The 13,735-nt window shown below is 37.9% G+C and overlaps 1 protein-coding gene across 10 annotated transcripts in view; it reads left to right on the top strand.

Moving 5' to 3' along the window:
• QKI (QKI, KH domain containing RNA binding) overlaps positions 1-13,735 on the top strand; it is a 332,499-nt gene that overhangs the window by 191,506 nt on the left and 127,258 nt on the right. For 6 of the 10 annotated variants that reach the window (XM_039531808.1, XM_039531806.1, XM_039531807.1 and 3 more), the window contains exon 4: positions 9,336-9,386. The exons of the other annotated variants lie outside the window; for them this stretch is intronic. In XM_039531808.1, coding sequence (XP_039387742.1) covers positions 9,336-9,386 — 51 coding nt within the window. The remainder of the gene's footprint in view (positions 1-9,335; positions 9,387-13,735) is intronic. 10 annotated transcript variants of the gene reach the window in all.

Raw genomic sequence — 13,735 nt, 5'->3', positions numbered from 1 at the left:
GGTTCTTAATTTTGATAGCCTCGCTAATTTCCCTTAGCATTTCATCATCACTATCACTGTCATGGTCAGGTGGTCGATAATAGATCTCTGTTATATTTTTATTAGAGCATGACATTTCTATCCATAGAGATTCTATGGAACGTGGATTCACTTAAGATTTTTACTTCATTTGAATCTACATTTTCTTTCACATATAGTGTCACTCCTCCCCCTGCACGACCTGTTCTGTCCTTCCGATACATTTTGTACCCCGGAATGATTGTGTCCCAATGATTGCTCTCAGTCCACCAGGTTTCTGTTATGCATATTATATCAAGTGGAACTGATGCCTAGTTTGGATCTAAGCATCAGAACCCTGACTAGAGGGTGAGTAGAGATTTTTGTAGAGAAAATACAATTGTTCAAGGGAGAAGAATAGATTTGTTTATAGGTAAGCTGATGACTCGAGGGTTTTCTTTAGACTAGACAATAGGAGCTGATCACTCTTGGCTATGGGTGGTGTTTTCTTCCAGGGAGCTCACAATGCAACTAGGCTGCTTCACTATTTGGATATCAATTAAGGATTCATTACTAGAATTGGTCTGATAATTGCTGAGCTGGGTGTATGCAGAGATTCCCTGTTTTTCTGGAGAACAGATTCCCATGATGCAGTGCTTCCCTGCTTTTTGTAGTCCCAGAATTCAGTGTGGTTCTCTGTTCTCCATTCTGTATGTAAATTGAGATGTCTTCCTGTCCCGTCTTTCATGTAGATGAGGCTAGGGGAGTTGTCTCTGCTCTCCATTCTGTATGCTAATGGAAATGTCTTAATCTTGTCACCCTTGTCAGGAGGGGTCTAGGTGTGTCTCCCAATGCCCTTCACTGCTCTCTGCAAGTTTTTTTTCCCTCTGATGGGTTTTGGTTTAAGCAGAGGCTGGGGGGAGTGGGAGTGTCTTTCATGAGTCAGGCTGGATAGTGCACCCTGGTTCCCCAAGAACACAGAGATGTCTGGTATCAGCTCTCTGTCAATGCAAGAGCTGCTAATGTGGATGTGCTCTGCCAACACAAGTAACATAGTGTGGACGTGTAACACTGGTTTGTTTAAAGTGCTTTAATTAAAGCGGTGTAACTTCTGTCAACAAAACTTAGTAGTGTAGACAAGGCCTTAGAGTGGAACATCAACACTTGAATACTTAGAGTGAATTTGTCACATCTGGAGTGTATTGTATTCGGAGCCTTTGTTCCCTGATTCACTGTTGTCTCTCTCTCTCATATTTTTTTAAAGCTGGGGAAAAACATTTTGTGTATTTGTGAGAACATCAAATTGGAGCCTCCTTTAAGAAGGCTACCTTAGTTATTTACCCTACAAGTTCTCTAGTTCTTAAAGTTCCCAGGCATCTAATTCAAGAAACATTGATATGACACACATCTCCAATTTTACATGTACATCTCTACATCGATATAACGCTGTCTTCAGGAGCCAAAAATCTTACCGCGTTATAGGTGAAACTGTGTTATATCGAACTTGCTTTGATCCACCGGAGTGCGCAGCCCAACCCCTGCGGAGCACTGCTTTACCGCATTATATCTGAATTCATGTCAGGTCGCGTTATATCAAGGTAGAGGTGTATTTTATTAACTGTACCTAGCTATAAACTAAAATAAAGCTATACAAACATTGCCAAAAAAAATTCCAAATAACTAGGTTAAAATAAAATAGATTACTGCTGTGAAATTATTGTATTTTTTTATGCAACATCTAAAAATTGATTGTTCATAAGTTGACTTCTAAAATATAAAAAATATGGGAGCCAATTCAGTATTCAAACAGTTCGGTCAAATAAGGAACATGCAGGGGAGAACAATTTCCAGTTGAGTTCGCTAAGAAACCACCTTGTTCGTCTTTCATTAATACGTGTTTTGGTTCTCTCCCTCCCCTGACTTGGTGGCTGGCTACAGATATTTCCATACACTTTATAAGAAGGACTTTGATAATCCAACTTATGTTTAACAAATAAAAAATTTCTGAGTGTTCATATGCAAACTCCTGTAATGCAAAGCATGGAAGTGTATCGTTTATGAATAAGCAGTTTAAGTCATAGCTGCTGTTGAGCAATTTAGGAGCAGTCCTTTGGGGTTTACAGGTGTTCAGTTGTATACTTAAGGGGATCATATGAACTCTTCAATCTTAAAACATTTCAAACGTTTATAGAATATTGCTTGCCATAGAAAGTTATCTTCTCAGCTTCTTCTAATGTTTGTTAGCTAGCCAGTCTCCTGGTTGCTACAGGCTTTTTTGTCTTAGTTGTTGGCTCATGGTGAGGTGATGGAACCCAGCAACAATGGTCAGTTGACAGGGAATGAAGCATGGGCCTTTCTTGAAGTCAAATGGCTTTGGAGATCTGATGGTGTAGGCAAGGACAAGGGCATCAAGTCATCTTCTGTCACTACATCTAAGAGGTTATGGCCATGCTTCCAACTTCCCCTGTAACTTATTTTTGGAGTACTTTGAGTTGTAATAAGGCATTCTCCCGGAGTGGCTAGGCCAAGCAAAAGTGTATCATATGAAAACTAAGGGTTCTGAGCTTAGGAACAAGCAATAATATAGGTCACAATTACAGGATGGGGGTGCTATATCCTGGAAAACAGTCTCCCTGAAAGATTTAGGGATCATGACAGATAACCAAATGAACGTAAACTCCAATGTGATGCTGCAGCTAAGAAAGCTAACATAATCTTTTGATGTTTAAATGGAAATATTGAGTAGGAATAGGGAGAGAAAGTATTAAAATATATGTAGCATTGGAGAGACCATTACTGGAATGTATCTGCTTCTGGTGTTCAGACTTCGTAAAGGACTTTGAAAAATAGGAAAGCATTCAGAATAGAGTAACAAGAATAACTACTGTCTGGTAAGCCTGCCTTACAGAGAGAGACTTAAGAAACTGTATCTATTTAGTTTTATCGGAGATAAGTTTAAAAGATCACTTGATCACTGTCTATAAATACCTCATTGAGGATAAGATTTCTGATTTTAGAGGGTTCTCCAATTTAGCATAACAAGATCTAGTGGCTCGTAGTTGAAGCTAGACACATTCAAATTTGAAAGAAGGATTAAAATCTTTGAGAGCATGATTAACCACTGGAGCAGCTTAAGGAGATGTGGTGAATTCTCCATCAATGGAAGTGTTCTAATCAAATTGGATGTCTTTCTTTAAAATAAATAAATAAAAATAAAGTGTAATTCAGCCAAAAGTTATAGTCCTGATACAGGACTATGGTGAAAATGCTAAGTCCAACTAGATGATCATCATAGTTTCATCTGATCTTAATCTAGGAAATTTTCAAAAGATATGCCTAACCAAATGCTGGTTGCTTTTATATATTTATTTTTTGCTAATGAGATTCTTTTAGAAATAGCAGAATGCATATTTTATACTCTTCAGTGCTTTCTGTGTGTATTCATGTGTGGTTTATACTTTTAAATAAAAGTATAGTATCACATAATTTTAGACTTACCATTTGTAAATTAGTTTTACAAGCCTAGTGTCAGTAGCAATGTTTTATGAGGCTTTGAAACATTCTCCAGTAGTGTTTTGAAAGCTAAGCACTGCATTATGTCAGTGAATGATAGACTTCAAAACTGACCAGTCTGGTTTTGATGTCCACATTGAATAAAATGCAGAAAGCAGACAAAAAGCATAATTGGTGAAAAGGAAATTGGATTTGAAAAATGTTTTAATAATCTTAGCTGATGTTTGTAAGATATATAAAGAAACTTTAAAATGACTTGCCTAAAGACAGTGCTTTTAATAGAAGATGTAAAATGTATACTTCGGTATGGTTTTCATCTTTTGATAAGTTTTTTGTCGGGAATATAAGTGATACATTTCAGAAAACATACTGGGATAACTATTAGAAGTCTTAAGTTATTGAATGACTAAAGCTAATATACAAATAGTTGTTAAAATTGGAAAAGCAGAGTTTTATGTGGGAAAATGGTCAGTATGACATAAGATTTTGGTTGAACTGGTATTTTGTAGACCGACATCTTCAACATAAAGTGATCTCCATGTGGTTTCTTCAGTTGGTCTCCCAATTTCCTCTCAAGTACTACAGACAAGAAAGGAAGCTGAATTTGTAATGAATAGGAATGGGTCAGTATAACATGTAGCTTCAGATGAAATTGATTCATCTGTCTTTCTTGAATGTGGGTTGTCTTAGGCCTGGTCTACACTAAGAAGGGGGGTCGAACTAGGGTACGCAAATTCAGCTACGTGAATAGCGTAGCTGAATTCGAAGTACCGTAGTTTGACCTACTCACCCGTCCAGACGCGGCGGGGTCGAACTCCGCGGCTCCCTCGTCGACTCCGCCACCGCCGTTTGGAGTGGTGGAGTACCGGAGTCGACCGCAGCGCTTCCGGAGTTCGAGAAGTCGACCTCACCGCGTCGACCTGGAAGGTAAGTGTAAACCTACCCCTAGATGAATGCATTATTTCACTTTGTAAGTTGTTTACTAATATTGTACGTCTCAATTTCAGTCAAATATATGATTTCATATAACTGATTTTTATCTGCAGATACTTGACTAATACTTATTTTTAATATTTTAATATTTATTTTTTACTATATAATTGTTAATTTCTTCCTAAACTTTTCTTAGCTTGGGGTTAAGGTTGTGCATTTGAATAAGATTTTGAGGTGTGCGTTGTGGTTTTTCATATGTAATGAGTGAAAATCCCTCTTAATTATCAACAAAAGCTTAAGTAGTCTTTATATGTAGTAGATACGATGTCTGGAAGAGAGCAGCCCTGTTCGAACCAATGTTGAGTCGTCGTCATAAGGTTGGTCACTGCAGTAGAGCTTCTCTGCTATAGACTTTTTGCACATCAGTATATATGGAGGCTGTGAAGGGAGATGGAATTGTGTGGAATATAGTGGAGAGGAAGCCTTTCCTCCGTGTTGAAAGTATTCCAATTTTAAGCATGTTAAGCTTGAGATTGGAAAAATATTCCTTCTTTTCTTTGAGTGTATGTCGCTGTCACCAGAAGACATTCTCAGCCCTGAGCATGTATGAAACCCCTGCCTTCCCTGGTGGTCTTAACCACCCCTATAGATTTTCCCACCACGCTTGGATATGTGCTACAATTTGCCACATGGATTCCTATCTAGTCTTGTAAGGCTCCTTAGAGAGAGGCTTCACTTTGTGGTGATCCTTAGGAAGTTGCTTCCCCAGTGGAGCTGGAGATTTTGCTTCTTGGGCAAATTACTCTCATTTCTGGCATGAACAGTAGTTGGGGAGCAGATAGGGTAAGAGGGCTGTTGAGTTAGGATACACTGGGGGACCAGAGCTGGGAATCAAGATGGGTGGCAGCATCAGGGCTGCAGCTTCACAGAATATAAATTTTCCACTGAGATCCAATATTATTTTGATCTTCAAGTTGGCAAAATACCAGTTAAGGTGAGCAAGCCAAATAATTCTCTGCATTTTTTTTTATATATCTATACCCCTCCCCAGAATTGCCCTGAATTTAGTTTTTAAATTGTCTGAAAGCTTGGTGTTAAATTGTAGGCTTCACAAATCTGATGTTGTAGAAGCCTGGAAAAAATAGCTCTGGGGAAATTTTAAAGAGATCTGTTCTTAAATTTCTTTCAATTCTAATGGACAAAAAATCTTTAGAATGTAAAATGTACCTAGAAACTGAAGTTTGGCCGCCTCCTTGAAATACTCCGTCTTTGAGACTAACTTCCGTAAATTGTTATGTTTAAAAGATTTACACACAACTTAGTGGAAAATCCAGTACATCTTTTCATGATCAGAGCTGAAGATGTGCGTCACTACAAGAGGTATACATCAGGAGTGATGGTCCTAATATTCTATTCTCAAATACTTTCTGGAGGATTCTTCCTTTATGTCATGAAAGTGTGCCCTGGAACTTGCTTTAGTGGCAGAGGTTTTCAGTCTGGCATGTGTACCCTTTGCACCATCATAGTTAATGAGTCTGATTTTTATGGACTCCTCAGGCTCAAATCTTGTCTGTATTAAATCAATGGTACAAATACTTAGCATTCTGAACAGTGTGTGTTGTGTGGTTGGGTCCTGTGGAACATGTTTCACAATGTAGCTGCACCAGTTGACTATGAGTCTGTTCCACCAGAACAGTTGTACTGCATCCAGCAGTTAGGGTGACCAGATGTCCTGATATTAACTTTGCGCCGCATCCCGACTGATGTACGATCGGGACGCCTTTTGTCTTGATGTTTTGGTGTTGCTTGCCAGGCATCTGGTTGGCGCAGGGCTGGCAGGCTCCCTACTTGGCTTCGCGGAGCTCCCTGGAAGTGGCGACAGCTCCCTCTGGGTCCTAGGTGCAAGGACGGCTGGGGGTCTCTGCGTGCTGCCCCCGCCATGAGTGCCTGCTCTGCAGCTCCTATTGGCTGGACCCAGGGAGAGATGTTGCCACTTCCGGGGAGCTGTCTCAGGTAAGGATTAACAGTTTTAAGTGTATTCCTTACTAAAGATGTCTCTTCTTAAGAGATCAGATGGTTTGTAGAAAGAGAACTTTCAGTATATGGTCTAGTAGTTGTGGCGTGCTGTTGTAGCAAATCTCTTCAGGACTCCTTGACTTTCAAAGATGTTTTCTCATTTAAAAAAGTAATTTTTTAAAATAAATTACTTGTTAATAGAAGGAAAGATGTTCTGTTAACACAGTGAACTGGAATTTAGGATATCTTGGTTCAGTTCCGAGCTATGGCACAGGATTCCTATGTCAATGCTTTACAGTCAGTCTTTCTGCCTCAGTTTCCTATATGTAAAATGAGACAACGCTTCCCTACTACAGTAGGGTAGGGTGGCTAAATTAATGTATGTGAAGCATACAAGTATTATGGTGGTGTGTTCGTATAAATAAGTACAGCCTCTATGAAAGAAAACAAGTAATTTGCTGATCTTCAGATTTGGAAACCTATCAAGGTATTCACAACCCCTTGCTTAATTTATACAGTTGTGTAACTACCAACTTTTTGTCTTTGAAATCAATCAGTCTCAAAGACTTAAAAGTAGATTCATCTAGTACACCTGCCTTTGTGTCCCAATACTAACTTTGGGGTTCACAATCACTTTTTCATATTTTTAAAGTGTTTTTCTCCCCTTCAGTGGGTAAAATACTTCAACAAACAGGGAAAACTTGACCATACAGTAAGTGGTATCAAAAACACAAAGCAAAGGAACTGGAATAAGAATGAGAGTTGTTTCCCTGCTCTAATCTATTTCAGTTATAGGAATCTTAAGGGTTACTAGTAATGATGATAGGTAAATATTTTGAGACAGAAGTGATATTTTTTTTAATTGAGTGTTTCTAAAGGTAACTTGCACAGAGTTTTCTAAAAAAATTGTACGTGTTCCCTCTTTTTATACTGGTTTTATACAGTATTTTTGAAAGGTTAAAATTCATCAAACTCTTTGATCTAGCTTCTGGGCCTAGTGCTTCTTGATGAAATTGTAATATGAATATGTTTCTGTATTTAGTAATACAACTCTTAACTAAAATGACCCTTAGATGTCATCACTTTCAGATTTAAATGCAAAGCTCTTTTATTTGGCTTAGCTTTGTCACAATACATTTTTCACTCATACATAGACACACAGTGGCCCTCAACCACTCTCTCAAACCAAGTAGTAGTAGTAATACCCCCTTCCTTAAACCTTGTAAACTAATCAAGTTAATTTTCCTACAGGCTGGGAAGGACAAAAGGGATTTTTTTCTATTTTTGAATACTTAAGAGATTCTCAGATACCACTATATGAGCACCTGGATAAACCAGAAAGAGCAAGCTTCTCTCTTCTAGAACTGTTCCAGGATCAATGTACCATTTCCCCAAAGAGAGGGGGAAATAAGTTTGTATAATTTTCACAAGTGTTTTTCAACCCTAGCTTTTTGAGACAAAATGGCTTTATATTAGCTTAGAACATTGCACTTTTCAGAATTTAACTAGAAATTAAACTGTTCTGAGTAAACATTCAGTTTCTTAAAGTTCGGTTTTATTTCCTGCTATTGTGGAAGTTAGTTGCAATGAAGTAGAGCTGGAATAAAAGAAAATCATATTTTTGTTTCCTGAAAATTCCTTTTAATTCTCCCTGCTCATACTTTTGTTTTTTTCTTTTCCTTGATTTCCCTAGGAGTAATTACATTTCATGCCCTCACTCTCTATTTTTGTTAATACAAGTGTATAGAAGCAGTACTAGGGACTTTTTTTAAAGCATTTTTCTAAGGGATTCCTATACTAAATTTTTTCTGTCATGTTGTAATAAACTTTTTTTCAGGATAACTACAATTTTTAATGGGCAGTTAAGACAACCACTTAATTTTTTTGCTACTAAGAGTCCGATCTTCTAAGACTCATTTTAGCGGGATCTGTTTGAAGAACACTGATGCTTTAGCATTATACTTCTTATGCAAGGGTATATGATCGGTGTTTTTAATGGATTATTGAGGCACCAGAAATAACTCTATAGTTAAGGTTGCAGCTGTCCTCTTACAACCCCTACTTTTACCACCATTCTATAACTTTGGCTTGAATTTCCATTTTAGTCTAAAAATTGGCAGCTTGCTCTTAGAGACCAGAAATGAAATTTTTTGCTATATTTCAGGGAAAATTATCAAGAAGTTGGTTTTTTGGTTACCGCCAGTACATATATGCAAAATTCTTTTTTTTTTTTCCTTCAAAGAAAGGTTAGTGAACAGTGAAAATACAGAGTTTGGGTGCCTTTAGTCAACCATGTCATGTTTCTTCCTTTCTCTCCCATTATCATGTTTTGATTGAAGGTAACCTGCAAAGGATATTTAAAATTGGGCTTGTACTCTTTCTTGTTGCTTTATGTATAAAGAGGGCCTGAAAGTGATTTTAAATATTTATTTTCTGCTTGCTTTTTACTTTAGAAATATCAGAAATATTCTCACTGGTTTCCCCTGGTTTTTCTAGAGGACTTACAGCATGTTTCAGAAGATGCATAATGTTAGCTCTCACAGCTCAATCAAATGCATGGGGATATTGGAATTTTAACACCACATCCTTTCTCCAAATTGTTAATTAGACGTTGAAGTGAAATATGTTAAGAAAACAAAATTTCAACAGTGTAACAGCCTCTTTCCCTTTCAATTGCTCAGTTTTCCCTCTTGGTTCTTGTGATGTTGTCTCGTAATTAGTTCTCCGTTCATCATGGTGTCTTCCTGACTAGACAGGACCTGAATCTCGAGTGTAAATAATCAGAAAAAATCACCTTAACCAAACCTTCACGCCTCTTTTAAACATCCTAAAGAAGCAAAGTAGGGCACAAGCCCAATGTTTTTTTTCCTTTGCAGGTCTCCTTTAAGAGCAGAGGCAACCTTGATCCAGCAGTTTTGGAGGTAGAGGCAAGTAATTTTTTTACCTTTTTTTGGTCAAAATTTCAATAATTTTGGGGGGGGGGTACGTATAACTTAAAGAAGGCCTAGTTTAAAAGCCTCAAACATTGTGTACACTTAGGCCTGGTCCACGCTGGGGGGCAGTGTCGAGGTAAGATACACAACTTCAGCTACGGGAATACCGTAGCTGAAGTCGAAGTATCTTATCCCGACTTACCTCCCGTCCTCACCGCTCGGGATCGACGTCCGCGGCTCCCCCGTCGACTCCGCTACCGCCACTCGCTCCGGTGGAGTTCTGGAGTCGACGGGAGTGCGTTCTGGGATCGATATATCGCGTCTAGATGAGATGCGATATATCGATCCCCGCAAAATTGATCGCTACCCGCCGATTCGGCGGGTAGTCTGGACGTACCCTGAGTATGAAGATTATATCTTTAGCTTTATTTAAGCTTTTCTTGCTTACTATGTATGTCTATGTGAGCACTTAAACTAGTGAAACATGTTGTAGATAATCTTTTTAACCCTATTGGATGTTATAGCCCATATAAGTATTTAAAAAAAAGTTTCTAGATCTTTTCCTTGTGGCAGAGTCCTGTGGCACCTTATAGACTAACAGACGTATTGGAGCATGAGCTTTCGTGGGTGAATACCCACTTTGTCGGGTCTGTTAGTCTATAAGGTGCCAAAGGACTCTTTGCTGCTTTTACAGATCCAGACTAACACGGCTACACCTCTGATACTTTTCCTTGTGGGACCATCTTCAAAATATAAAACAATAAATGGAAATGTTTTATTGGGTTGATTTCCTCCTAAAATCAGTTTTTTATGCTCCATACCTCCAGCTGCTGTAGCTTCTATCTCAAGACATGCATCCGACGAAATGGGTATTCACCCACGAAAGCTCATGCTCCAAAACGTCTGTTAGTCTATAAGGTGCCACAAGACTCTTTGCTGCTTCTATCTCAAGTTTCTGCTTCTTAGATTTTGATTTGTTAGTTGAAAATACACACTTCTGTAAGTAGAATTGCCTTTCCCCTTCAACTCCAACCTTCCTCTCAAGACTGCAGTGGCAATTCCTGCATTGCTGTATAGAGAAACTCAACAGTTCCTCCTGTCCCCAAGCAATGGTTAATCCCCTGGGAGGTGACATTTCTGTGGCTGGGGTTGGATGTCTCCTGCAGGCATTCTTGGGCCCTGATAAAGAGGGAGCTCTTGTGTCCTCTTTTTGCCACCCACAAAAGAGTTTGGGGACGCAGTACTCTGTCTCAGTACCTCAGTCTAAACACTGAGCCTTTGGCTGCTGCCGTGGAGTAATCTTGGGCAAAATGGAGTAGTTGCTGATGTACTACTAACTACTTCAATTAGGTTGGCATGGCTTACATGGGTCAATTTGTGCATGTCTCTTTAGATGTGTTTCCTGTAATCTGTTTCCAGGTATAATAAATAATCCTTTTGAGATTTCATATCCGTTGTAATAAAGGCTTTCTGTGTCCACCAGGAATGAACTAGTGTTTACACTGTTTTTAATTTTCTTGTTCAAAGATGCACATGTATACATGAGACTTTTCATTTTCCAATAACTAGAATTTCTTAACCTTAAACCTAGATGGACATTAATTGACATCTGTAGGGCAAAGAGGTGAAGTATTTACATCTGAGTTTTTAGTTTCTTGAATTATTAGCATGCTAGAGACATGATGGAGAAAATAGTGAAAACTGTGAATTTTTATGTTTTGGCTCTGGTTCCTATTTCAGTGATTACTTCAGTTTTTGACAGATACAGTAGAATTCTCAGGTCATAACAGTACAATGTAAAGATGAAAATAAAATGGTTAACATTTAAAGTAAACATTAATCTTTGCAAAATACTGTGCAACATAAAGAATACTAATGAAAAATGACACACTAAACTTTTTAGCTCTCATCTTGGTGTTTTGTGAATGGAGGAATACGTTTATGTTGGATAATAGGTAACTTTTTTCTGTCTCTATATAATATAAAGCTCAGTTGTGCCAGTTAGGCACAGCCCAGTGTTAAGGAGGAAAGTTTTGGGGAAACTCTGCCTCAAAATTCCACCTGTATGCCAGGAAGATAGTGTTCGCTCCTATGCTTCTTTGTGGCATTCAGCTTAACCACCCCCATCAGAGCAGGAAGGAAGCTATCCCTATGCTCGTCTACTGAATTGACTGCAGTTGTGCTTGGGCCTAATGCAGGCTGCAAAATGGAGGGACAAAGGTTCTAGTTAGCCCACTGTCCCCTAATTATCTGTGTAGGGGCCAAGCACAATCTGGTTCACAGAAAGCGATTTCATATTTTGTTGTATAATAGTTGCATTGATCTTTTAATAAAATAGAAAAAAAATCTGAATGAAGCATGTATAGAGTATAAATGAGGGCATACTCCCAATACCTTTCTCCCCACTTCACTGCCTTTGCTCCAGTTGTGCTGTGTCCACCAACATTTAAGTGTAGTAACCTCACTGTGAAATTTTGACTGACTTCACCTAAAGCCAGAATGGATTCCTGAGTCACTTTCAGTAGACATTTTTACAAAACCTAGTAGTTTTACAAGATTCTGAAAAGAGTAGAACTAGTGAAAATGTTCTTACAAATCTCTGCAAGTTTCTGCCAATAAAGGAGTACAGGAATACATGAGTTATTTAGAAATGTATTGCATTAATGTTTTTGTCCTTCTAGGAATCTCTGCTGATTTGCTTCCCTCTTCCATGTAGTTTTCCCATCCCTGCTTTGTCTGAATGTTGTGTCAGAATTCCTTCTAGCAAATACAGTTGATTCATGATTCCCTCCAGTATTAGTCAGTGGTGCTTCTTCAGTGGTCAGGGAGGGTTGACTTGAAGATACCACAGAAAGAAGTACCACCTCATCTAGGATCCAAGTTGTTTCTCATGTGGCAGCATATTGTTGTGCTAATAGACTGAAAAGCTCAACCTCTTTAGACTCATTTAATTACCTGTTCTAGATTTGGTTTTCCAGATGCAGAGACCATGTACTAAGTTTGTGATTAAATACATTTTACTCGTTGGTGTTATGGTGAATGTAATTTAATGCCAGATTGGCTGTTTAGAAGTAAAAGATTAATTTTTTTTATTAACGCTCAACAGAATGTAATTTTGAGAATTTTAGGTATGTGGCCTTTACCCCTCACATCAGTTTATATTAACTAGTCTAAAGGATAAGTGTGTCATTTTGTCTTGGTAGCTTTGGAAGAATAATTATGTCTCATAAGCAACAGCTGTAGAGCTACTAACTGCAATTGATCTTGCAGGAAGCATGTTTAAATAGAATTTTACTTGATAGTACCATGTTAATGTACACTTGACTTAAAAGCAATTCTTAAGTTGAATTTCCCCCTGTTGATTGACTTAAATTCATATAATACATGAGGGTTGTATGAAGCTTACTAAGATCCCATTATTGACAGTACCCAAAACTGCAATAATTGGGTACTCTGGGACCTAGACACAATACTAGTCATTTCTAACCCTAAAACACAGTCACTTGAAAATAAACAAAATGTTCAAAAGGGATTTCACACTATCTGTTTTTATACTGTAGTGTTTGGGTGGTATATGGGACCTGTAAAGAATAACCATTGAAATTAAAAATATAATGGATTTTAAACCCTTATTCATGGGAAAGACTGTAATCTTATGTATCTTTTTAAAAAATATGGTACTAGCTAAGAGAGATGCAGTCATAGCTTGGCTGTATATTTAGTGGCAAATAGAAAATCTATGATGAAGTTAATACAGTATTTCAAGCATTGGAGAATCAGACTGATTTCACAGTCTAAAAATGTAAAATTATTTTAAAACCCTACAGTACTCCATTTCAGTGTTAGTTTGGCTACTATACTAATTGAGGGTCCAATCCTGCTCCCATTAAAGTCAATTACAAAACACCCTTTAAAATAAATAGCACAGGATTGGGCCCTAAATTTCTAGCTAGCCAGGAATGTCAGAAATATATTTCCAAACAAAAAAAACTGTTAAAATGGAGTTAGGGTTTGAGAGTATATATCATTAGCTTAAAGGTATAAAAATCACAGGGATGTTGTCATTATCTGAAAACCTGGAAATTCAGGGTTAAGTTTTATTCTTAAAAAATTCAAACATATCCAGATAAGAAATGCACAGTCTAGGCACCTAGGCTACCTCAGTTTGGTCCTGTAGTAATGATTAGCATACGATAATCATATAATTAGGATTAATGCAGTTTAGTGTTTTTGGTCCCAGATTAGATTAAAGATCCATTTCATTTGTTTCATGTGTATTTTGAAACATATGAATGACATTCCAGAGTTGCTTGAGAGTCTTAAGTGTACTCTCAACCTTAACT

This window comes from Mauremys reevesii, linkage group 3 (genome assembly GCF_016161935.1).
Source record: "Mauremys reevesii isolate NIE-2019 linkage group 3, ASM1616193v1, whole genome shotgun sequence".
NCBI lineage: Eukaryota > Metazoa > Chordata > Testudines > Geoemydidae > Mauremys > Mauremys reevesii.
This window is presented reverse-complemented; position numbering and strand designations above follow the sequence as displayed.